A 24,609-nucleotide genomic window follows, 5' to 3' on the forward strand; every position below is an offset into this window, starting at 1 on the left:
AGGGAGGAACCAGGACAGCAGGAGACTGCAGAGTACAGAGCTGCTTATAAACTCTCAACATACACATAGACACTGGAGAATACAGTGTGAAACCCTCTAACTGGTGACCTTTGTTCCCCATTTCCAAACAAGTGGAGAACGAACGATTGACCTCATGAGTGTCCGTTTCCTCTGTAGAGGTAAAGGCGAACTTTTCAGTGTGCCTCATTCCTTTTAAATGTTTATTTATTTTTGAGAGGGAGAGGGAAGGACAGAGAAGGAGCGAGACAGAGGATCTGAAGCAGGCTCTGTGCTGATAGCAGAGAGCCTGATGCCTGCTCCACCCTCAGGAACCGTGAGATCATGACCTGAGCCAAAGTCGGGCATTTAACCCACTGAGGCACCCAGGCGCCCCAGTGTGCCTCATTTCTTGAGGAGCCCTTGTGTGCCTCTGCTAGGAGAATTCCTACCTCAGAGACTGCAAACAGTGTGAGGTGTTATTTGCAGTGGTCAAGAGCAAGAACTCTGGACTCACACTCCCTCGATTCAAACATTGACTTCCTCGTTGCTAGTTGTGCGATACTGGACAAGCTAAATTAGTCCCACAGGCCTCAGTTCCTTCATCTGTCCCCGGGGGATCATAATCGAGTCTACCTCAGTGGGTTGTTGTGTGGATTAGGTCACCTAATAGTAATCACTGAATAAATGTTAGCTAGCTATTAAGACTTTCCATGGACATAGTATTTATAGAGATATTGAGACACAGATGAATAGCCTTCTTGGTCTTAGAGTTCAGTTACATTGTTTTGTTAAATAGATTTTTATTGGCTAGGTTGGGAGCCTTTTCACCATGTATAACACGATTTCCGTGGGAAAATGTGTTTTGTGTCCCAGATAGTCAACTTAGAAAGAAATGTTTGTACCACACCCAATCGTCTTTGTAAATTGAGCCTTTGTATCGGTGCCGGAGCCTTTCATGGTTACTAACACATTGCCATGTAAGTCCCCTGGTTTGTTTTCTAACATCTTAATCTAAACTTTATAAAGTGTTATAATGAACTGAAGTCACAAACTGAAGCTTTTTAATTAAATGGTTAGTCCTGTTGCGAAACTGCCTTAATGAAAATTTATTGGGTACATATGGATTGTTTTGGGGCCTCTTTGGAGAAATGTGGTAACTTCTAAGATGACTGCATTGATCTTTTTTAACCGAGGAAATTGCCAATAAGGTAAATTGAATTATTCCTTCAACTGGGTAGAGTAGTTTTCTCTGAGTACTTAGGAAAATTTTAGATGCACATTGGAGTCAGTGAAAACTGTGGTGTTGTGTGTTATTGCCAAGAGACTTTAGAGTTATTATATTTTTTAATTTTTTTAAGTTTATTTATTTATTTAGAGAGAGCATAAGTGGGGGAGGGACAGAGGAAGAGAGAGAGAGAGAGTGAATCCCAAGCAGGCTCTGCACTGTCAGCATAGAGCCCGACATGGGGCTTGAACCCATGAACCACAAGATAATGACCCAAGCGGAAATCAAGACTCAGCCACTTAACCAACTGTGCCACCCCGGCGCCCCTAGAGTTATTATGAAGAATTCCAGAACATCAGAAACTTCTAGGTAATGTGTATATCAAGATCACCATGAAGGAAGCCACCATTTTATGCCCCGAGGTTGTCCTTCTAACTTTACAAACAAGGTCAGTAGGTCATAGGGCCTGCATTGCCCCACCTGAGGAATCAAACAGACCTTGCATAATGATGTAGCAAAAGACTAATCAAGACTGCCTTCTCTGTTCAGTCAGAGAAGACTACATTTCAGAACTATGTTTCAAGTTCCAGAGACCATCATCTTCTCCCCTTCCTGTCTGGCTTTGCCCATGCAGCAGATTACCATGTTATGGCCATCTTTTTCCAGTTTTCGCTCCCTTCGATGCCATCCCTTTCCAGAGCTCTTTTCCTCCTCCCACACCGAGGACCAGGTCATCAGAAGTTACCACATGCCAGGCCTGTGCGACTCAGAAAAGGCGCTTTGGTCATTCTCTGTGTATCTTCTCATATGTTGAATGATTCACTTAAGTTCTGAGCTTTAATACCTCGTGTATCCAAGTCTGTTAGAGTCCCAGCACGATTAGGTGTGTTCATACATTTTGGCTCTCCTTTTATTCGGCAACGAACGCATTTCCTGGGCACCTGTTTGAGGCTAACTCTGTCTGCAGGGTAACCAGTTATCCCGGTTTGCTAGGGTACTGAAACCCAAAACAGTCCGCAGAAAACCAAGGTGGCTGAGGGAGAAGGCTTGAAAGACGAAATGCCATGTGAAATAGAGCCTCAGCAGCAAGCGGAAGTTCACCAGGCGCTTATGAGAAACGGGGCTAGCATTTTAAGCAGATATTAAAGAGCATTTCTTATTCAGAGTTCAGTGAACAGACTGGCTTGAATGGTATGTGAGCTTTGGCCAGTGTGTGTACATATGTGGGGGTGGGGGAAGAAGGGCTCTCGGGTAAGAAGAGAACACACTGAGGACCACAAAGACCACGGGGGCCCAATCATGGAGGACCGTCTATGCCATGCCATGGATCCTGGGGACCAGTGGTTTTCAAAAGACGGTAGCGAGCCCTTGGTTCAAATGAAACCTTGCTTGGAAGCATAAAGAAATAGAGAAAAAAGAAATATTTCTCTGATTGAAACAGATATGTGTGGGTGTAGGCTCCTAGAGCCTTCACATGTATCTCCCTGTCCCGCCTCTTTGGAGGACTATTTTGGGGAGTACAGTTTGAAAACCACATATGTGGACCACGGAGGAGCCAACAAAGATTTTTTTCTAACAGCCAGCTCATTTTTTTCTGAGTTTTCACTAGCTCAAGATAAAACCACACTGTGATCACTCATGCCGCGATCTATTTTCCCCAATCTTTCTTCATGTAAGACTTGACTTTGTTAGGGGGCGCCTGGGTGGCTCAGTCGGTTAGGCATTCAGACTTGGGCTCAGGTCGTGATCTCGCGGTTTGTGGGTTCGAGCCCCACATCGGGCTCTGTGCAGACAAGTCAGAGGCTGGAGCCTGCTTTGGATTCTGTTGTCTCCCTCTCTGTCTCCGTTCCTCCCCCACCTGCACTCTGTCTCTGTCTCTCTCTCAAAAAAAAAAAAAAATTAAAAAATAAAAAAAAATTTTTAACACACAAAAAAGAAAAAAAGACTTGACTTTGTTAGTAAAACCCTTTTTGCTGTGATTGTTGTATTGGTTGCAACTGTATTTGTCTCCCATTAGCAGAGCAGCGGGTAGCAGTTTTCTTTTTACAAAGATAGTACCCAGCTTACACGCAGGACGTGTTCCAAAAGTTCATTTTTAAGTTAATTATTTGGAACTCAGAGTACATTTTCCCATAGAAGCAGCATTATGCGTAGTGAGTAGGTTCCCAGGCCATTCCACAAAGGCCAGTTTAGCCCATGATATAACTGAAAGTGTGGATTTTTGCAATGGAAATTAGTTGGATATAATACTGTTGCAATTAAAACGAAAACAATAGTTGAAAAAAAAACGTCTGGGTTTTTGTTTCCCTCAAGGGTTAGCACTTGATGAAAAGCAGGTTTAATCCTAGGAAGACAAAGAGAAATACATGAGGAGTTTTGTGTGAGTTTGGACGGCACAGCTTTGGAAATTTTTTTTTACATAATGTTTGGGACGGTTTCGTAAATAAGAAAAGCAGTCGTGTTCTTGTAGAAAATTTGGAAAGTTGAAAAATATGTTTGAAAAATTCAATCACCAGTAATCCTACCACCCAGAGAGAACATATTGGTGTGTTTCCTTTCAACCTTTTCCTGACTATGTGTATTTTCTAAATCAAGCCAGCAGCATTAACAGAGTGCATCCCACATGAACTGCTGTGCAGTCTTTAAAATGATATTTATAGGGGCACCCGGGTAGCTCAGTCACTTAAGCCTCGAACTTCCGCACAGGTCATTATCTTGTGGTCCCCAGGTTCGAGCCCTGTGGCGGGCTCTGTGTTGACAGCCTGGAGCCTGCTTCGGATTCTGTGTCTCCCTCTCTCCCTGCCCTTCCCCCGCTCGTTCTCGCTCTCTGTCTCAAAAGTAACATCAAACATTTTTTAATAAAATGATATTTAGGAAGAAGTTTGTAAAACATCAAACAATATTTATGATCTAGTGTTTGAGTAAAAGGCATTCTTGCATCTGATACCTCGATTGGGGGCCAGGGTGTGTAAGGCTACCAACCAAGATCCCCAACCTTCAGTCCCACCGCCACCCCCACTCCCCACAACAGATACCAGAGTTCCTCCTTTTTCTAGAAATTCGGAAGAGGACGTGCGTTCTCTTTTAAGTGTGGTGAAGTTCATAGCACTGGCTCCTTATTCTGATTCCCTTTCAGATTCCTGAACTTTCTTCTCCCTTTCTCCGGTGTATCACCAACCCTACTCATGCTGCACAACCCTGATGAAGGCCATTTTGTAATTCATGAATAGAAAGAGGGGCACACGTTTCCTGAGGTAATGAGGCATGGACTAAAGAGAAGTGAGAAGGATTTGGGCAGAAGTGTATGTGTACTTGTAAGGCAGGAGATTATGTGGAGGAAACTGTATTGAGCCACAGTGGTCAAAGAAAGGTAGGGAAATGAAACCATGTAGCATGCAGGCAGACCTAGGGAGGGTGGAAAGGAAGAAAAGTGTGTGTGTGTGTGTGTGTGTGTGTGGGCATGTGTTTAGGACCTGGCTTGGCTCACAGAGCAGAAAAAGGCAAGCAAAGGACAGTGAGTGTAGCGGAATTGTGGCCAGCGGAAATAAGAAAGTTTTAGGAGGAGGCAGCAAATTGTAAGGTGCATGGTAAGCAATTTTCTCTGAATAAGGGAACAAAGATGGTTTGTGAGGACAGGTGCTTGAAGCACTAATCGTCCGCGAACTAAAACACCCTGTTTGAACTCCATGTAATATATCTGCTGTGATCAAGCACCATTTGACTTCAGCCCAGTTGATGATTTCCTAAAAGCAGTTTACAAACACATTCCTTTTTCACACTATTTTATTTTATTTTATTTTGTTTTATTTTATTAGTCAAGATTAGATTTGCAGCTGACTTGTATTTTGGCACGGAAGTCTCAATAGCTGCCCCTCTGCGTTTGCTGTTCATCAGTGAAGGAATTGAAAATCAGAAAGGATTGAGGGGTCGGGGGAAACAAGGTGTGGGTTTAGAGGGAGTTGTATTTCATGTGGCATTTTTTTAATGTACTGAGTGAGAAAGCAAAAGTTTCATTGCACTGTATAGAAACTTGTGCCATTTTAATTCTCGGTCATCACCATGTAAGGGAATCTCACTCTGTGGGATTCTGTGGCTCTCGTGTCTGGTGAACTTACAATTCAGAGATTCTGGGTTAAGGGGGCCACAAGTCCTTGGCTAGTGATTCTCAGTGTTGGCTACAAATTGGAGTCTCCTGGAGAGCTTAAAAAATCCCGATGCCTGTTCCAACCCCCAAAGATTTTCACTTAATTGGTTTGGGGGTGAGAACTGGGCGTGGGGATCTTTTAAACCTCTCCAGGTGACTCCCATGTGCAAGCACTTCTGGGACCTTCTAGTTTAGCCCATTGCTTTAATTACCCGTGTGGGTTAAACCAGTTCTCAAAGTGTGGTGCTGGAACTAGCAGCTTCAGCATTTATAGGGAACTTGTTTGAATGCAAATTCTTTGGGCCCCCCTCCAGATTTACTGACTCAGAAACTCCGGGGGTGACCTAGGAATCTGTTTTAACAAGCCTTGTAGGTGATTCTGATGCATGCTGTCGGTTGACAGCCATTGAATTAAACAGTCCCTCCTAACCCATTCTCTTTTTAAATGTTTATTTATTTATTTTGAGAGAGAGACAGCACAAGCAGGGGAGGGGCAGAAAGACAGGGAGAGAGCATGCCAATCGGGCTCTGCACTGTCAGTACATGGCCTGACTCAGGGCTTGATCCTATAAACCATGAGATCATGACCTGAGCTGAAGTCAAGAGTTAGATGCTCAACTGACTGAGCCACCAAGGCGTCCCCTAACCCTTTCTAAAGTACACTTGTGGAGGTTTCTAGGCAGGAGGAGAGATGTCTTTACCAGCTGATGAAAACTGGTCCAGGAAAGGACTTTTTTAAAAAAATTTTTTAATGTTTATTTATTGCTGAGAGAGAGAGAGAGAGAGACAGAGCACCAACGGGTGGTGGGGGGCAGAGAGAGAGGGAGACACAGAATCTGAAGCAGGTTCCAGGCTCTGAGCTGTCAGCACAGAGCCCAATGCGGGGCTCGAACCCACGGACCGCGAGATCGTGACCTGAGCCGAAGTCGGCACTTAACCAACTGGGCCATTCACGTGTCCCCAGGAAAGGACTTTTATAAAAATACTTCTAATTATGTTAGGAGCCATGGTGGGCAAAGAAGAAAGAGATAAGGGGGAAATTATTTGCCACGAAAGCCCAAGCAAGTTCAGGAGGGAGCATGTCTTCATCATAGTTAGGGGGTTGGTCACATAGGCAGACATAACCCTGGTGGCAATACCTGCAGGAAAACTCCTACTTATCCTTCAAAACCCTGTTCAGATGCCAACCTCCACTGTGAAGCTTCCTCTGAGCTCTAGGGTAAACTGCTTCCTCCTTGTATTTACACAACACTTGCTATCTCCCTCCTTTAGCTCTCGTCCCACTGTATTGTAGCTATTTATGTCTCTCTCCCTTACCAAATTGTGTGATCTTTGAAAGCAGGGCATTCTCATATTCATCTTTGGATATCCAGTGTCTAATACACTACCTGATACATACGTAGCGTTCTAGAATTGTTTGCTTACAGGAGGCATGAGGAACAACCACCTTTTTTTTTTTTTTTTTTTTTTGGCTGTCATGAGCCTTCAAAAGATGGGTTTACCTTTGTGAATTAATCAGGGACCCGGGTCCAGCTCTCTCCCTGAAGGCTAGGCCCTTGATTCTGTCAGCACACCATGAGTCAGTCGGTAGACGCCTCTCAGTGGTGGTGGCCTTACAGAACAAAGATCTCAGAAATATATTAGCGACTATTTTACAGTAGGATCCATGATCGTCAGGTTCCAGGAGTACTAATGCCAAGTTTTCTCATATTTTCTCTTATTAGACGTAGACTTTCACAGGAAATCTAATTGAAATGTACAGGGATACATCTGCCATAGGGCAGAAGTACTGGAGTCCATGGGTCTCACCAGTTACTTCGCATTGAGGCCCTACCATCTCTGTGGTTCTTTGTGCTTCTCTAATTCTGTAATGTACTCTGTTCATCCCTGGGATGCTCACAAATATTCTTTTTCTGTAAGTTGATTTATTTATTTTTAGAGAGACAGCACGAGTGAGGGAGGGGCAGAGAGAGAGGGAAAGAGAGAGAATCACAAGCAGACTCCATGCTGTGAGCACAGAGCCCGACACGGGACTCAAACTCACGAAATCGGGAGACCGTGACCTGAACTGAAACCAAGACTCAGATGCTTAATCGACTGAGCCACTCAGGCGCCCCTCACAAATATTCTTCAAACAAGATAAACACTGAGCAAATTGCAGTCACTTTTACAACAGTGCCTTCTGGAGGTTGTACCCAGGTCAACGTGATTGGGTGTGTGCGTGTTCCCCAAGTCTTTAGAGTCACGGTTTCCCAGGCAGCCCCTTGGCTTCATTTCCTAGGTGGTTAATCACACATTCATTATAACTGGATTTTTACTGACTTAACTCTCCGAGGGACAACCTTTTAACCTTATTTCCAAATTTTGGGGGGTGGAGCCCCTCACTGTCACCTCAGTCACTGCCGAGAGGAGTGATTTCTAACTGGTAGAGAAACTTTGAAATACATGTCAGTGTCATGTTCTAAAATGGAATTTTTCAGACCGCGAGTATAAACTGGAAGAAGCTGGATTCGTACCTTCCGTGCCAACTCACGATCCTCATTTGTCAGTGCTGAATGGATCTTCCTGTTTTTTTCTTTGCTTTTCTTTTCTTTTTTAAATCTCTGTAGGCATTATACCTGATAGCCACTAATGGGACTCCAGAGCTCCAGAATCCTGAGAGACTGTCGGCTGTGTTCCGTGACTTTTTAAACCGCTGTCTTGAGATGGATGTGGACAGGAGGGGATCTGCCAAGGAGCTTTTGCAGGTGAAAATAAAACAGGACAATTACAAAGAGAGAGTCATTACATTGAGCTTCTCCATCTCAATGTGTGACAGTAAGGGAAGCCGTGTCAAGAGATGTCTAGTTCGAGTTGGGCCGTAGCCATTTGGTTTTAGACCACAGGCACAGAAATAGAGGCATGCATCTAATACATGATTGATTGGCATGTTGCCTTTCTTCTGAGAAGTTGGCACTTTAATCTGTAAATCTCTTTTGTTCTTCCTGGAGTCTTATTTTGCAAGGAACAGAAGAAAACTGTGAACCTCTGGGGTTGCCGTCTTGTTCTAAGCTTGACTGGTGCCCCTGGATGTTGTACGCAGGTGCCCTTGGCCAGAGGTAATTCTCTGCGTAACTATGCAGTTGTTTCCATGGCGCTCGCTACTCTAATACCTTACTGGTCAAAGCCCCTTGGCTGGTGATGGCAAATGGCAGGCACCTGCTTGCCTGGGTGAGTACCATCCAGTGATGAGTGCCTCTGTGACCACTTGCCCTTTTCAAGGCTCTCAGGGAATTAGCATAACCGATGGTCATTAGTACCAATTCCCTGCCACATTCTTTGCATACATTATCTCATTCAATTCTTAAAACAACTCCATACGGTAGGTGTTATTATCCTGTGTCACAGATGTAGAAATTGAGGCTGACACAGCCATCGAGTGGCAGAACTGGGATTTGAGCCCTGGATTGTCAGACTTTCCACCACACAAACCCACAAACCAGTTTAGAGAAAAAGACGTACTTCTATTGATGGAGGAACACATGCCCAGGACTACACATATACCTTCATCGCTGGGGACTGGGCCTCAGGGACACGTGTCAAGCCCCGTAATGTCAAAGAACAGTGACTACTTATTCTCTCTGTGACTTTGAACACTTAATCCAGTTAAACAAAAAGGTGCGGCCCTTGGTTATATTGTGTGTTAACCACAGACCAAGTTTGTTCTAGGCAAAGAAAGAAAGAAAGGAAAGGAAGGAAGGAAAGAAGGGAGGAAGGAAGGAAGGAAGGAAGGAAGGAAGGAAGGAAGGAAGGAAAGAAAGAGAAGAAAGAAAGAAAGAAAGAAAGAAAGAAAGAAAGAAAGAAAGAAAGAAAGAAAAAGAAACACAAGCATTCCCGTTGCTTCTGAACCCCCTGCAGACACAGAGAGCTACACCCCGGGGGAAAATATATCCCACCTCAACCCAGATCACACCTGGGATAAACTGGTTTCTCAAAGAGGCTACACCTTCTCTTTTCTGCTACCTGTGAGCATTTCACAGGCTGCCCTAAGGCCGCACATGTCAAATCTGCAATGGCCCTTCACCGACCCTCTATTTAACCCACGGCGCCTCACATGTATTGCCTTAACTCCACAGAACATTGTTTTCTGACTCTAGCCTCTCATTGCCCATTTCAGAGGCTAGAAAAGAGAGAGACGCATGGCATTCACCCGCCTCTAGAATGCTTGAGAAGAGACACAGGTCTTGTATTTGTGTGCCTTTGTGGCCTAAGTCAAGTCTCTGCCCATCAACTGATATTTTTTGAGCACCTCCCCTTTGCAAGGCTTAACTGCAGTGGGTGATACATACGTCTCAGAGGCATGATTCCTGCTCGCCAGAAGTTCACAATGTCCTTGAGTATTTGCAAAAAACAACACGAGGTGTTTTTACAGACTTATTGAAACCAGGTGGCTATTCAAACGATAAATGCTGTGGTTGATTAGCGAGCAACTTCTATAGGTTACGGGGACCAGAAAGTGTCTGACAAACGGGAAGGAGTTCTGCTGAGTCTTGAAGAGCAGAGCAGTTTTAAATAGTCAAGGTGAACAGGGGAAGGGATTTCAGATGGAAGGATTATAGTGTGACCAAAGGCATGGAGACAAGGTTTAATGAAAGGAACAGAAAATGAAGCATATAGTTGAAGTAAAGAAGTCGAGTCAGGAAGCTGTAAGAGAGAGGACCATAGAGTGCCTTGAACACCAGTCTATAGAATTTGGGCTGTAGCCAGTGGGGAAACACTGAACATATCTGAGGGTCACATGGTGACAGCTTTGTTTAGGAAGATGAATCTGGTAGTGTGCAATAAGAATTAGCAACAGGAAAAAAAATGGCGGCAGGAAGGTGGAGGAGGAGCTAAGGTTTATAGTTCAGGATTAAGTTGATTAGGCCTGAATTACGAAGGTGAGAGATAATTGTGAAAGGCATTAAAAAAGTACTCGGTAGCCGATTGCATGTAGAACATAAGGCAGAAGAAGACAAGAGTGACTTCAGAATATCGAACCAGTGGCAGCATTCAGTAAAAGCAAAAATGATGGAGGATAATACACTGGCTAGCATTTCTTTGCCTCTATGTAGCTTAAAAGGAACGGTCACTTACTTCATCTAACCATTGTAATAAGCAGAGGAGATCATTGAACCTAGGTGGGCTGATTCCAGAGCCTCTGTGGCTTACATCACGCAAGTGTACCCTGTTTGGGGGGCCTTAACATGTGTTTTTAAATGTTGAATTCAAGGGGACAGAAGGACATCGGGAAGGAAATACCCAGCGGGCAATTGGAGAAGTAGGACCTGTCTGCAAGAAAGAGGTCAGGTCACTCCAGATTGCTTTGGGAGTCATCCCCATAAAGCTGATAAGAGGTCAAAACCATGAAAGAAAGTGAGCTCTCAAAGGAATCGAGTTAGAAAAAGAACATGATGAAAGCGGAGTTCTGGTATGTGGGAGGTGAGAGAAGGGAGGGAAGGCAGGGAAGAAGACAGAGGAGGAAGAGTCAGTGAGCATACACATGGAAGAGAACCAAGATGGTAGAACATCACAGGCTGCCAACGAGGAAAACATTTCAAAGAGGGAAGGGATATTCATTTGTATTAAGTACTGCAGAGGGGCCAAGAGAGGAATGATAGAGGCACGGCGATGCGGTTTAGCAGATAAGAAACCACTGGTTTCAGGGCCAAGGTCCACCAAGGTCACTTCTTCCAACCTGAGAGCTGCTCCAGATAAATGCATCAGTTGGGGAAAATCAGAAATCGAGACTGTTGCAAGCCCAGTGAGATTTTTTTTTTTTTATGAGACCCCCTCCTCTGAGTTTCTGGCTCGGCCCGTCAGTTGCCGGAGCGTTTCATGACACTGAATGACCAGAACATCTGAGGAACAAAACCTGGTGCTAGCTTTAATGAAATAAAGATACTTCATTATCTTTCACGGTGTTTCACTGGACACTCAAAGTGCGTTTGAACGAAGAAAGGGCCGCTTGAGAATGTAAAAGTAATATACTTGTGGGAGGGAAATAGACCAGTAATTCCTCTTGTTTGTTTGTTTGTTTCCCTTTTGCAGCATCCATTTTTAAAATTAGCCAAGCCTCTCTCCAGCCTGACTCCTCTGATTATCGCTGCGAAGGAAGCAATTAAGAACAGCAGCCGCTAGGACTGCAAGCCTTACCCCACACCATCTCCCTCCTGAGTAAGACTGAACTGTGAAACTCTGCGGCAGGAAAGAGGGAAGCAAAGACAGTCAAATGGGGTGGGGGTGGGGGTTCTTTAACTTTCCAATGACTAGAAACTTCTTATAAGCCTTTTTCCTACTCCCTCAGATTATGTAATTTATTTGTAAGCCTGAATCGCAGCCCGAACCGGGCAGCAATGTCGAAGCGGCCGTGAAGTGGCCACTTCTTCCGTGAAGCGAAAGAGCCAGTAGTGAATCCCCTCGTTTTGTGCATTCGCTTTGAAGAAAACAAGGTTTCTCAAAGATGCACACTCCCTCTTCATAGTGTCGTGTTCGTTTTTAAGTTAGAGAGTAGTCCCTCTTGCATTCGAACCTCCTTCAAAACTCCTTACCCAAATGTGACGTTCTTCACTTGCACTGTCATGAGGTGTCCAGAGGAAAAAAAAAAAAAAAAAAAAAAGATGTCAAAACGTTTTTTTTTTAAAGCAAGCAAAAAATGAAAAGCAAAAACAAAACAAAACACAAAAAAACCACAAAAAACAAAAACAAAACAAACAAAAAAAATTACCCCAGAGCAAATACTGTGTGACCATGTGGAAGTCCATGCCCTAATAGAGTTGCGATTTTGCATTCTTCTTCGATAGTGGTGGCTTGGTTTGCGTACCTGTTTTTCTGCATTTGTACTGGGAAAGGTTTCTTTGAAGGCATGTTTCCAAAAGCAGAGAGGAGTATGTGTGTTCAGGAAGGGCTTTTAAAAACTGCATCTCTAAATATAAAGCGCAAACGGTGAAATCCTGTCACATTTTCACGATGATGCTTAAGAGAGGTAGTTGATGTATCATTTGTAGAAACCAGCTTGCTCGTCTTCACGATAACCTGAGAAAGGACACCCCAAGCCTTGTGAACTCTCCTGTTGGGTGACTCCAGGTCCTCAACCTAGGAAATCCTGGCAGGAGAAGTCATACTTAGACAAAGATGGGACTTTCTCTGAGAGCCAAAAGGAAAGCAAAATGCGTGTACAATACTTAGATCTTTGTTGGGCAGAAGGAAACAAAACTAAAGGTACCTAATTTAATCCCCCCTTGTGCTTGTGGAACATAGGCCATCGGAAAATAGGTGCATTAGGAGGAAACAGACCCATTAGCCAACATTTGTTCAACATTTATGATCAAAATCACGTGAAAATTTATAACGTTTTTAAAATTCCTCATAGGATCTGGAGAACAGAGATATTTTAGGTATTCGACCCTGTCAGAAGTGGGAGGTCCGCGAAAACTACACCCCAATCAATATTTGGCTCTAAGTACTTGTTCCCATTTTCCCTCTGTCTCGCCAGTTTCTGTTTCAGGATATAGTATGTTCATACTTTGTCCTTTGCGCTTTTGAATCTCAAAAACTTGTTCATAAAGATCTGGAAATTCTCAAGTAAAAGTAATTAGGGTTTGCAATCATCTATCCTGAGAAGTGTCAGTTCCAACTGGTTTCCTTTTGTGGCTTAAGGAAAAGCACGAAAATTTGACTATTATTTCACCATGTATCTACTTACTAAAAAGTCACCAGTTGGCACTTCCTGAATCTTCTGAGAGCAGAAAAATATCTGGACGGTGTCTGCGTAGAAACAAAATATATACTTCTCTTTCAAATGTACTGTCAGTTTTATAAATTTTGCAAAGTTGCTTCTCCAAACCTTTGAAAAGCTAACAATTTGTGCTACGGAAGGCTTCTTGATTTGTAATATATCAAGACTCTGAAGAGAACCTGTCTACTTCAGCAAGAGGGAGAAAGGGAATGACATGGGCCTCTCTTCCTCTTTGCCAAGGTACATCTATCCATCTAGCCATCCGTCCATTCCTTAAAACGAAAGCACTTTCTTTAGAGAATTTCTGCTAACCATATAGGGTGCGTGTTTATGTTTAGGAAATGGCACCACTGGTGGATTTCCTATTTTCCTACTGTTTTTTTTTTTACTATAACATTTGGGAGGGGCTTGACCCCCTGGAAAATAGCCACAGTGAGATAAAACAACAAATGTGAAAAGAAAATCAAATAGCAACATTCATTTGAAGCATGCTGTGTTATACTTTGCAAAAAGGTGGGTGGGCCTGAAATTTTTAATGCCACACTGTTCTAATGAGAGAGAGAGAGAGAGAGAGGCCTTAATTTTTATTTCATTTAAAGTTAAATATTTGTTTTAATGTTTCATTCATAGTGCCAGGGAATTCAATGAAACCATACCTGGGGTGTGAATCGAATTCAGTACGTTAACTATGCCCTGCCAGTGGAGACAACCACACACCTGGTTGGGAAGCCCTAGTTGTTGATTAGTGCCCCTTAGATGTCATTAAGGCTTTTGGGTGGGGAGAGGCCTGGAGCAGTGATCCTTCAGATCACTGTAGACAGAGAAATGGCTGTTCTTTTATGCTTTCAATCCTGCATATTCACAACGAGCCGCCAGATTTCTTCACCACATCCCATCGGACCAAGATTTTATGGTAATATATCGCAGTAGGCTTTACTCTTACCAATTTATATCTATGTAGATTTTAAACGAGAACAGCTTCCAGAGACCCTCCCCCATGTTGGAGAATTACGTATATTTCTAATAAGTATTAGTGAGAAGCCGTTTCTCCTGCCAAAAAAGATGCTGAAGGATTCACGTTGGGTGCACTTGAACAACTTGGACTCCAGGTGGTTAATCGTTTATCCTCTTTCTCTGGACTTGTTTTTTTTTTTTTTTCTTTCTTTTTTTTTTTTTTTTTTTTTTTTAGCTCATCTTGACACAGATGAGTCTGTCCAGATCTTTAAAGTTGCTAGTGTGCCCTGAGAAAATGGGGGCACGTTGTCGAATGTTGATTCCAAAATGTCTCGAGATAGGGATAGGGCAGTGGGAAAGTCAGGGAAGGGTGAGAAGCACAGTAGAGATTATTTATTTAAGAAAAGAAAAGAACGTTAATGTTGTAGCAAGGATCCGGTGCGTTGTCATAATCCCATGAAGATTCTCGGATGACACAATCCCCCCCAAATCAGTCACCATGCTGGGTAATGACTTCGTTCTTGCTGATCTCGTCTATGTGTCATTGTAAATATTTGTGTGTCCATGTTCCGTTTTGGCTACTGGATGGCCAAGTCACATAAGAAGATTTAACTCAAGTATTTATTCTTTAATTGTGTTACTCAGATTTCTTCAGGCTTGTGGATTGCACCCCGATGTTGAGTTTAACCACCTGATCCCCACATCAATCCCTCCCCCGTGAAGCACATTCCATTGCTAAAAAAACAAATATGAAATTGCTTCCTGTCGTCTGTATAACTGTTTTGATAGTTTGAGATGTTTGTCTATAAAGGATATTTCTCAGCTCAAAGATCGTGTAAATAACTATATTCCTTTGCGCAGTGGGTTGTTTATTTCTAATGAGGCTGCCAGTTCTCAGAGAGAAATCTATAAAATCACTTTTAAATAGCGTAAACAGGGATTACAACTATGTAAAAAGTAAGTTGTGCATAATGGGCAAAGACTGGGAACACAGACCATTGAATCAGTTGTGTTAGGGTGGTGGGATTATGCAAAACATTTTTTTCTTTCAAAATTTTCTTTGATATTGTTCTAATATTGCTTTATAATAAACATCAGAAAGGGAACTATAGAGACATAGAAAAGATGCCAGGAGCAGATGCCTTCTGGCCAGAGCCCAGAGCATGCAGGGCACACATATTTGCTAGTTACAGTTATTCCATAGGCTTTATATTTGCCTGGGTGCTGAGGTTGGCACACGCTCGGGTATGGCACGTGCTTTCTTAGGGGGCTATTATCTGTAAGTTGAAGCTAGGGAGATGTCGCTCTTAGAACTCCAAACACACCCATCCTTCTGCTTTGAAAGTGGCTGCCCTCCACTTGGATATGGCATGGAGGCTTCTGTTGTGGTTACTTGAAATTGGAGGGGTGACATGTGATTAGCCCCCTTGAAAGCATCTGGGTCAGGGGTCACCTTTCTGGATCGACTTTTAGCAGATTTTCAAGCTGAATGTGGAAGAAAAGAAGGATCAATCCCCCAGCTCCCACCCTGTCCTTGTCTGACTGGATGTTATATCACTTGGGTAGGGATTCTTCTTTTTGTGACCAGTGAACCAGTCCCTTTGATTTCAATGGAAGTTATGACTTGTACCTAAAAGCCAACAAGGAAAACATTAAGACAAATGTTTAGAACTGCCGTTGCCTGTTGGCCTTCAGTTCCAGTCCTGTTAGCTTTAGCTTGAGATGGCTTCCATGTGCTTTCTGTCCTGCCTGTTTATAGGCTGTATGCAGTAAATACTGTCGTTTTTCAGGAGCGAAAGGGAGACCCTCTACCCAAAGAGAGGAATTTTCCTCCAAACTCACCGAAGAAATCTTAGGTGAGGAGTTTTATAATGGGGTAGTGGTCTCAGATGTTATTCAGTTTCACCAAGAGCAGACCTTATACCTAGAGAACCCACTTTCCATTGGCCATTCTCAACATAAAAAGTACTTACGGGCGTCCTAACCCTGCCATCCCCAGTTGAATCTCGCGGTCCTTTTCTGAGCTAGTATTGCAGTTAGTATTCAGTTAAACACAGGCATGGCCAGGGATGCAAGCTTCTCCCAGTCTCTGAGCAAGAGGACTGAAATTCAGCATTTGTAAATTGAGAGCCAATAGGCCTGGGATTTTGAGTGAACACACAGTTCTGAACATATTTTTGCATGTGGCTTGGGAAGGGAAGAAATGGTACCTTGGAAATAAAGGAGGTATTTTTTTCCTAAGAAAGAATTTTTCCTAAGAGAAAATTGTTTCTGATACAATCTTTCTGTTGGTTAGCTGTAATTTTTCCACTCTTTTTCTGATCCCACACTCCTTCAGTGACCAAATGAATATCCCCCAACTCCTCATGCATCGGGAATGTCTGCTTAATAGTAGACAATATCTCACTGAATCTGCAAATGCGGGACCTGAGATATCGCCTCCGTGTGCACACTTCTGTGTGCAAGTATACTATGATTACAAGTAGCATTTACTGCCACGTCATACAGTCAGACTTGCGAGATAAACTTCTAGAAGCTGGTTGGTGCCATCAGAGTCTCCTTTGGAAGCTGCTATCAGGTGAATGCCACCCCATAACACCTACCAGCAGTAAGGGGGGTACCATGTTCGCCTGATTTCACACCTAAGAGGAAATCAACAGCAATTACACAGAATCAAGCAGATGTAGTATTAGCCTAAGAGTAAAGAAGCCTGGATTCTAATGTAGGCTGTGTTACTCTTATTGTGTGGCCTTGGGCAAGTCACTTAACCTTTTCATGGCTATTCCCTCATCTGTAAAATAAGGGTATCGGACTAGATGACCCCAAGGTCTTTCCAAAAGTCCTATCTTTCTATGGCACCTTAAGTTGCCTTGCAAATTCAGCCTGCTCAAATGATGGCAAATATCGCATGCTTAAGCCTGGGTTTCTTAGGTGGCAGTTAAACAGTAGAACTATGTCAAATGATAGGGAAAATGAAAGCCTCAAATAAATGCAAATAATACTAGGGAACGTTGATAAAACTTGCGGCAGCCTTCCAAATCCTCACAGTTGTTTTGTTTTGTTTTTGTTTTTGATGTCCTTTTTCTGTGGTGTGTTCCCAGTTTTCGTTTTCCATATATTCTATATGTAAACTCTGATTTTCATTAAGCTGTGGCCAGTATTTGCTACTAGAACAGAAATGCACTGTCACACTTGCTAGAACACAGCTACATTTGGGCCTCTCCTTTCCTAGGAAGCAATGCTGGTCTTTATAGAGTTTACTTTGTAAAGGGCACAAGATGGCAGAACCCATGCATTTTAATGGCTGGGACTATTCAGAATGGACATAAGCACTTGCAGGTTGCAGAGAAAGAAATGAAAAAGTGAGCACACGCTATTAGCATTAAGGAGTGTTGACAAATCAACTTGTTGGGAACCAAAGAGAGCATTTCTGATGACAACTCCCACAGCGATCGGCCAGGTGTATGAGTATACTGCTGGAAAGAGGGAAAACCGGAAGTTCGTTAGTCCCAATGCCCTGCCTATAGCAGAGTGCCAACCAGCCCTGAGTGCGAAACTCAAGTTCAGTATGTGTGCTTGTGTGTGGTGTGCTTTATGGACCCGCATATACTATATTCATTAGTGATGATAAGACCTTTCACAGAATCCTGTAACCATTAGTGGGTTGAGTTTTAAATCTCAGTACATCAGCCGGGAGGAGTCAGATCACAGGGTACTGATGTCTGCTGGGATTATACTCATCATATCCAGACAAAACAAGTTGAGGAGGATCTATATTTTCATTCTTTATCAGAATTGTATCTCATTTGGTTGTGCATTACTTTTGTTAAAATGTGTTATTTGTAAACCCATGTGTAGTGCAACTCTTCTGTAACTTTGGATTAAAGGTATTTATGGTCTTTTTGTTTGTTTGATTTTTAAGTAAGTTATTTCTTTCGTAGACCTGCTGATGGTATGGTTCCATCCTTCTGACCTCAGCTTCTGATTTTTTAATGACTTTTTGTTTCCAATATTGTTATTTTAAATTGTGGTTGAAGCAATAGAAAATTGAAATATGGATTGTGCATGACTGTGTCTTGAGTGTAAAAATATTGCAGTTTGAAACTTGGACCTAAAGTATTGCAAATAAAAATGACAAACATCAACGAGCTGGTGCTTCTGTCTTCTGTCACCCTTCCTGCCTACCCCTCTGGCATTGGCCGTTGTACCTAGTTCACCGGTTAGAGGCAGGGAAACGCCCGGCCTTGTGAGCAATGCAGGAAATGTCCTGAAGATTCTGCCGCCAACTAACTCAGACCCCGGATGTCCATCTGGTTTCACGTGGAACAGCTCAGAGTCATGGTTTTTCACATGGAATCACGCCTGTAAGTTTTCCATGTTCTCCCTAGCAGCCCACATTGGAGTGAAAAGGAAATTGGCAGTTTGGCTCCATTATACATGTACTTTAATGTTTTAACCAGAGTACTCTGGTCCTATTTCCTAGGCATATATATTCCCATAAAGTAAGAAGCAACAGATTCTGTTACCATTTGGGGGGGTCGGGACTGTGTAAAAGGTGCACGGGATCTCTCCGTATTAGTTCTTGTAACTGCATGTGGATCTCCAGTTATCTTGATAAAATTTCCAATAAGAAAAGCAACAGACTACATGATACCTCCATCATGACATCTCAGAGGTCATGGCAGGGAGATAGGATGCGAGCTGGATGGCATACCCTAACCCGGTACCAATGCCAACCACCAATCATCTTGGTATCAGGAAGTTCTGCGCTAATTTAATTCCCCTTTAGGTAGTAGGACTCCCCGCTCTCTCTTCAGGCACTTCTGAGGCCTCACAGGGGAAGCAGAGAACTCAAATATCATTGCTTATGAGTCCTTCGCCACGGGCATCGATCAGTTTGGCTCATCAGCCTATGGTGTCACGTGAGAATAAAATTCCTAACAAGAAGCAACTTTTAATTGTACAGCCGGGGGCACCTGGGTGGCTCAGTTGGTTAAGCGTCTGACTTGGCTCAGGTTAGGATCTCGCGGTTCATGGGTCCGAGCCCCGCATCCGGCTCTGTGCTGACAGCTCAAGGCCTGGAGCCTGCTTCGGATTCTGTGTCTCCCTCTCCCTCTCTGCCCTTTCCCCGCTCGCACTCTCTCAAAAATTAAAAAAAAATATTTTAAGTTATAAAATAGGGGAGGGGAATGTCATGTTCTTACAGTGCTGTACTACAGCACTTGACATTATGTCCTGAACTCCTGCAATAGGGCACAAATGAGACCCACCGCGTTTTCCACATTTTCTTTCTAAACTTTTGAAGCAGGCATTAGCAAATGGTAGTTAAATCCTGTTCATATTTAAGAGGTTGTGGGACATAATTCAAAAACACTTTTTAATCACTTAAATGATACAGTTACTCCCCTAGCTTTCAAGTAGAGAACAGGGATTACGAAACCATTCCCCCTCAAGAAGATTTTTATCCCTGGTATTTATTGGTCCATTACTGCCTTTAGCAATGATTATTTTCTGATTTGGGGTGTGTTGTGTTTGGTGAACTGTTTTTTACCTGAAGCAGAAGTGCATGTGTCATAATCTGCTATCAGGGTATTTCTTTCATAGGACTTGACCGTGGAAAAGACAATCTTGTCCAATCTTGTTATTCATCTGTAATTTAGAGTCTTCTCTCTTTTGGCTAAATACTCTCTGGATTCCATACGTTACCATCAATCTCAACAACACCAGCATATCTAACATCAAAATGATATAAATACTGCCTAGCGTGCAGGCCCATATTACCAAATCCCGAATAAAGGTTTTATCCCCCACATTGGGAGACAATCTCAAGAGGTTGGTGCAAGAGGCTACATTCATGAATTTTTCAATTGCGTGCAAGCTGCCTCGCCCGTGGCAGAGTTCTATGGATTCCACGCAGACTGATGTGTTTACCAATGGCACAGGCATATATATTAATTTCAAAATTAGCCCATGGTACCAGGTTAAATATCTGTAATGCAGAACATTTCCCTTTTATTAGTGTTCATAAGAGTGGCAAAGGCATCAATTCTAGAATCAAAGCCGCCCTTTTTATTTGGCTCCATGCTACATTCCTGTGATCTTTGCTAACTCATCTGTATAATTTTGAAGGTTATTATATGTACCTTAGGCCCTCCTTCAAATGGTATAGCAATGATAGCACTTGATAGGTTATGAAAGAAGCCAAAGCCTTGATGTCATCTGCACTAATATCTATACTATGCAAGGCACAATGTGGGTTGTGCTGAGCCTATCCTCTCTCTGTGACCTTCCAGGCGGCACTGTTCCGCTGACGGTAGAGGTGAGGCCCAGCACTTGGTCATAGGCTTAATGATTTATAAGATGCCATGTACCCATTTCAGTTTTTTTCATTTTCTCAGATCCTCAGATTTCTTCTTTTCGTTGTTTGGAGAGAGAGAGAGAGTAAGGGAGGGGCAAAGGGAGAGAGAGAGAGAATCCCAAGCAGCCTTCACATCCAGCATGGGGTCTGACACGGGGCTGGATCTCAGGACTGTGAGATCATGACCTGAGCCCAAATCAGGAGATGGATGGTTAACCAACTGAGCCACTCAGGCGCCCCCAGGTCATCAGGTTTAGCGCTAACTTTTCGTTCACCATCTTGGCATCACAATTGAAGGAGACTTCTACCCCCCAACCCTACCTTGTAACTAACAATTTTTAATGATGTTGTTCATCATTGTCATGGTGCTTGGGTACAGCTGAGGTGGCACCTGCAGCTGCCAGAGTCAGGCCAAGTACAAGTGTGGCTCCTCAGCCTCTAAATGTCTAGGGAGTAAAGAAATGAGCCTTACCTGGAGGGGTATTTACTTTGTCCACCAACATATGGTCCAGTGGCTTTCCATTAATTACCTATTGGCTGGAATATACACTGTGGCCCATTGTGATAGGTTCACCCTATTTTTCTCCCTGCCTATACATAGGGCAATCATTTTGGGTTCACCAGGGTGGCCCCTGTTCCTCAACACCCCTTCATGTAGCTCCTGTCATCATACTCTAATGTTGCATCGGTACTGGTTCCATTCACGCTGCAAAATGCCTTGGGCAGGCCAACCTGTGTGTTTCTAGTAGTTTCCATCTCAGTCTAGCTATATATTATGGCAGATTCCTCAATCTTCATACCTCCCGCTTCCTCTCCCACAGAAGTCTCTGGACAGTGGGTTTTCCCACCAAAAATAAAATAATGAGAGTAAAATCATCATTCCTAGAATAGTAACCCTATACCCCAAATGCTCCATCCTGGCTCCCACCACCTCTTTTGCTCTTGCCTCAACTAGATTCAACCATGTGCTGTCAGTTCACTTGAATCTCTTAAATGATGGATTCCCCTTAGGCCGTTATGGGATTAAGAGTTTAGGTCTCAGAGCTAGAACTTCATTTCACTTCTCTCTAAGCATTAAGTTCAGTTATAAAAAGAGGACAAAAATACATCACAAGGTTGTGAAGAATCAAAAAGTTAACTTATCAAAATGTTCATTTGGTCATACTTCAGATAGCCAGTAAATGGCAGCTATTATTAGCCTTTTCAGGAAATGGTAGCTATTATTATTATCAACCTTTAAAAAACATCCTGGCCCACCGTAACACCTTCAGCGGTAGCTACTACACTGAGCGAATTTTGGTTGGCAGTCCAAAGGCAGAAAAATGTTTCTTCTATAATACCGTAGCCATTGTTGGAGACCTGGTCCTGTATAGGACAGGCTTGGGCAGGTTCTAGTTGGTGAAGTGTGCAGTGTGACTATGCACCCCAATTTTTCTCCCATCTATATCCAAAAGCAAGAAATCTTTGCCCACTAACTCCAGTGGTTTGCACCTGGGTGGAGCATCCAGCGATGGTTTCTGTATCGAAGTCTTGTGGTGTGTAAAAGCAGGCCCATGCCTGACATTTGTATTTCAAGTCCTCGTCCTTCTTTGGTTGAAATAACCAGCTTTTTTAAATAGTTACAAAGTCCCTTCTTATATTGCCAAAGCCATTGTGTAATACTCTTAAAACCCTTGCATGCCTACCTCTGGTCTTGGCATGGCATTCAACATAAACCAAATCTCTCTAATGGCTCCACATTTCTCTTAAAGACGAGATCCTTCTAGTGACTTACAAGGCCCTCTACTGTGTGTGCCATCCCCTTATCTTCTCATCTTATCCCATTTTATTCCCTCCTTCACTCATTCTGCCCCACATGAAGTGGTTTCTTGCTAATCCACAAACATTTCAAGCATGTCTTTGCCTCAGAGCCTCTGTGATGGCTGTTCTCTCTAAATGGAAAACTTCCCTCAGATATCCACACATCTCTCTGTCTCACTTCAAGTCTTTGCTCAAATACTTCTTTTTCAATGAGACCTACCCTGATTACCCCATTTCAACGGCACTTCTCTGACCAGAACTCCTGTTACTCTTTCCTTAGTCCTTTTTGCCATAATATCTATCAATTCTTGCATACTCTACCATTTGTTTATTTACTTTATTGTCTAACTTCTCCTAGTCGACTGTAAACTCCACCAGGGCAAGTATCTTCTTTTTAATCCCCTGAGGCATCCCAAGGCACATAGTAGTGACTCAATGAACTTTAGTTGACTCAGTGAATGTTGGATGTTCCTTTCTTCTCGAAACCCTGTCTTCTCTTGATTCTGTGACCACTCTTTCCTTATCATTCTCTCACCTCTCTGCCATTTCTCCAGTTCCCTTTTCATAATCTTGCTTCTACCCACCCTTTACATGTAGTTGACCCCCAGGATTCTTTCATGGTCTTTTTTTCTTACAGCCATTGGCTCCAGCTCTCACTTATACCATAACTCCCAAATGATTATCTCCAGTCAATATGTCTCCTCTAAACTTCATACCTTAATTATAGATCTACCTACTTACTTGATACTCAAATTGCCCCAACTGAATGCATATCTTCTATCCACCACATCAGATCCCCTTCTTATTTTCTCTTTATCATTACCCCTTACATCAGAAATCTAGGTGTCATCATAAAAAAAAAAAAGAAATATAGGGTCATTAATTTTCTCTTCATATTTACCCCTACTATTTTCTCAATTCCCAAGTTCCCTTGATTCCTTCTGTTAAGTATCTCTTAAGTTATCCCCTTAGTTTTTACCCTCACTACTACTGTGGAATATTGCAGAAATCCGTAAAAAAAATAATGAAGGCCTTATGAACTGGTCTTTCAGCTTCTACTCTTGGCATTCTGATTCGCATTGCTGCTAGACTGTTTTTTCTAGAAAGTATATCTGACTAGGTCACATCGCTTTTTAAATCCTTTCCATGGACTCTCTGGCACCATCAGGATGGGCCTTTTGCTCTCCAGTGTGTCCCCTTCATGTGGATCCTCACATAAAGTTCAAGAACTTATCTAATACTCCCTGAACAGAAACCATAACCCCTGATTGTAGATCCATGGAGAGATATGGAAACCACCTATGAAAGTCACATCGAGAAGTCAAAATTGATCCCTAAGCCACTAGGAAGTAAAAAAAAAAAATGGTGAAGAACATTGGCTACAGCATGTGACTGTAAACTCTCCCTGTCTCCCAGTATGATAACCATAGGAAAAGCATATAAGCCCAGTGATGTAGTTAGTTCTGAAGCTGAGAACTCACAAACTGGGTAAAAGAGGGCACATTTCAGAACAAGCATACAGCGTTCCCCATTCCATGGTGTTTGGATTTGTCCTTCTTGTTGCTGGTTAACCTCACTCCCAAAAAGTAAGCTAACTCCTCTCTTATTTTGGTGCTCCAGAAGTCATGGTCTTTGACCAATAACTTGGATGGATTTGATATATTCAGAATTTTGGGGACTAGCCCTATACTGGTCTAAGGCCATACACACAGAAATCTTCCACTATGGAGTAAAATGTTTTTATACACCTTAAAATGTTTTTACACAGTTACTACTGAGAGCTTCATCTCAGTTTACCAGGTGAGAAGTTCTGTCCTGAAATTCAAAAGTATGAGTGCTGTTGGTTTGGCTATAAGTTCAGCCCTGGGATAAAAGGCAATGACCTTCTCTGGGCAGAGCACCCTCAGAGAGATGGACTATGCCAGGGGCCAGGTCAGCTTGGATAAGGACCCTGGCAGAGACTATGAACTTTTCTTGTGACCTTCAACATCTCTAAAGAGCATCTGGGAACAACTCAGCCTAAGAGAGTCCAGAGAAAGGAGAAGAGACCCTCTTCTATGTCTGGGAAGAAGGATTAGAAAGGTGCTTTCATACTCTCAGTAGTCTACAGGCATGGGGGCAGTGGGTGTATCAAAAGCTCTAGAGTTAGAACAACTTTGATTCAAATCCCACCTCTACCACTTAGTCCTGTGAGTTCGATCCAATTCTGTAAACTCCCCAGGATTTCACTTCCTCATCTGTAAGACTGGAATAGTTATACCCATGTAAAATGTAAAGATTGAGACCATGTTGTGAGGAAATTCAGGGCCCAAGATTTGGCTAACAGTTTCCTCTTGATCAATGATAGTTTTCCTCTTGCCCATCCTGAGACT

General features: G+C 42.9%; 1 protein-coding gene across 14 annotated transcripts in view; it reads left to right on the forward strand.

Moving 5' to 3' along the window:
• Positions 1-24,609, forward strand: part of PAK3 (p21 (RAC1) activated kinase 3) — a 137,738-nt gene that overhangs the window by 106,078 nt on the left and 7,051 nt on the right. For 13 of the 14 annotated variants that reach the window (XM_042974191.1, XM_042974192.1, XM_042974189.1 and 10 more), the window contains 2 exons: positions 7,979-8,116; positions 11,439-12,010. In XM_042974191.1, the coding sequence (XP_042830125.1) occupies positions 7,979-8,116; positions 11,439-11,528 (228 nt within the window). In that variant the 3' untranslated portion in view covers positions 11,529-12,010. Of the gene's footprint in view, positions 1-7,978; positions 8,117-11,438; positions 12,011-24,609 lie in introns of those variants that run through there. The other variant, XM_042974188.1, reaches the window with a different exon arrangement.

The sequence above is a fragment of the Panthera tigris genome, chromosome X, assembly GCF_018350195.1.
Source record: "Panthera tigris isolate Pti1 chromosome X, P.tigris_Pti1_mat1.1, whole genome shotgun sequence".
NCBI lineage: Eukaryota > Metazoa > Chordata > Mammalia > Carnivora > Felidae > Panthera > Panthera tigris.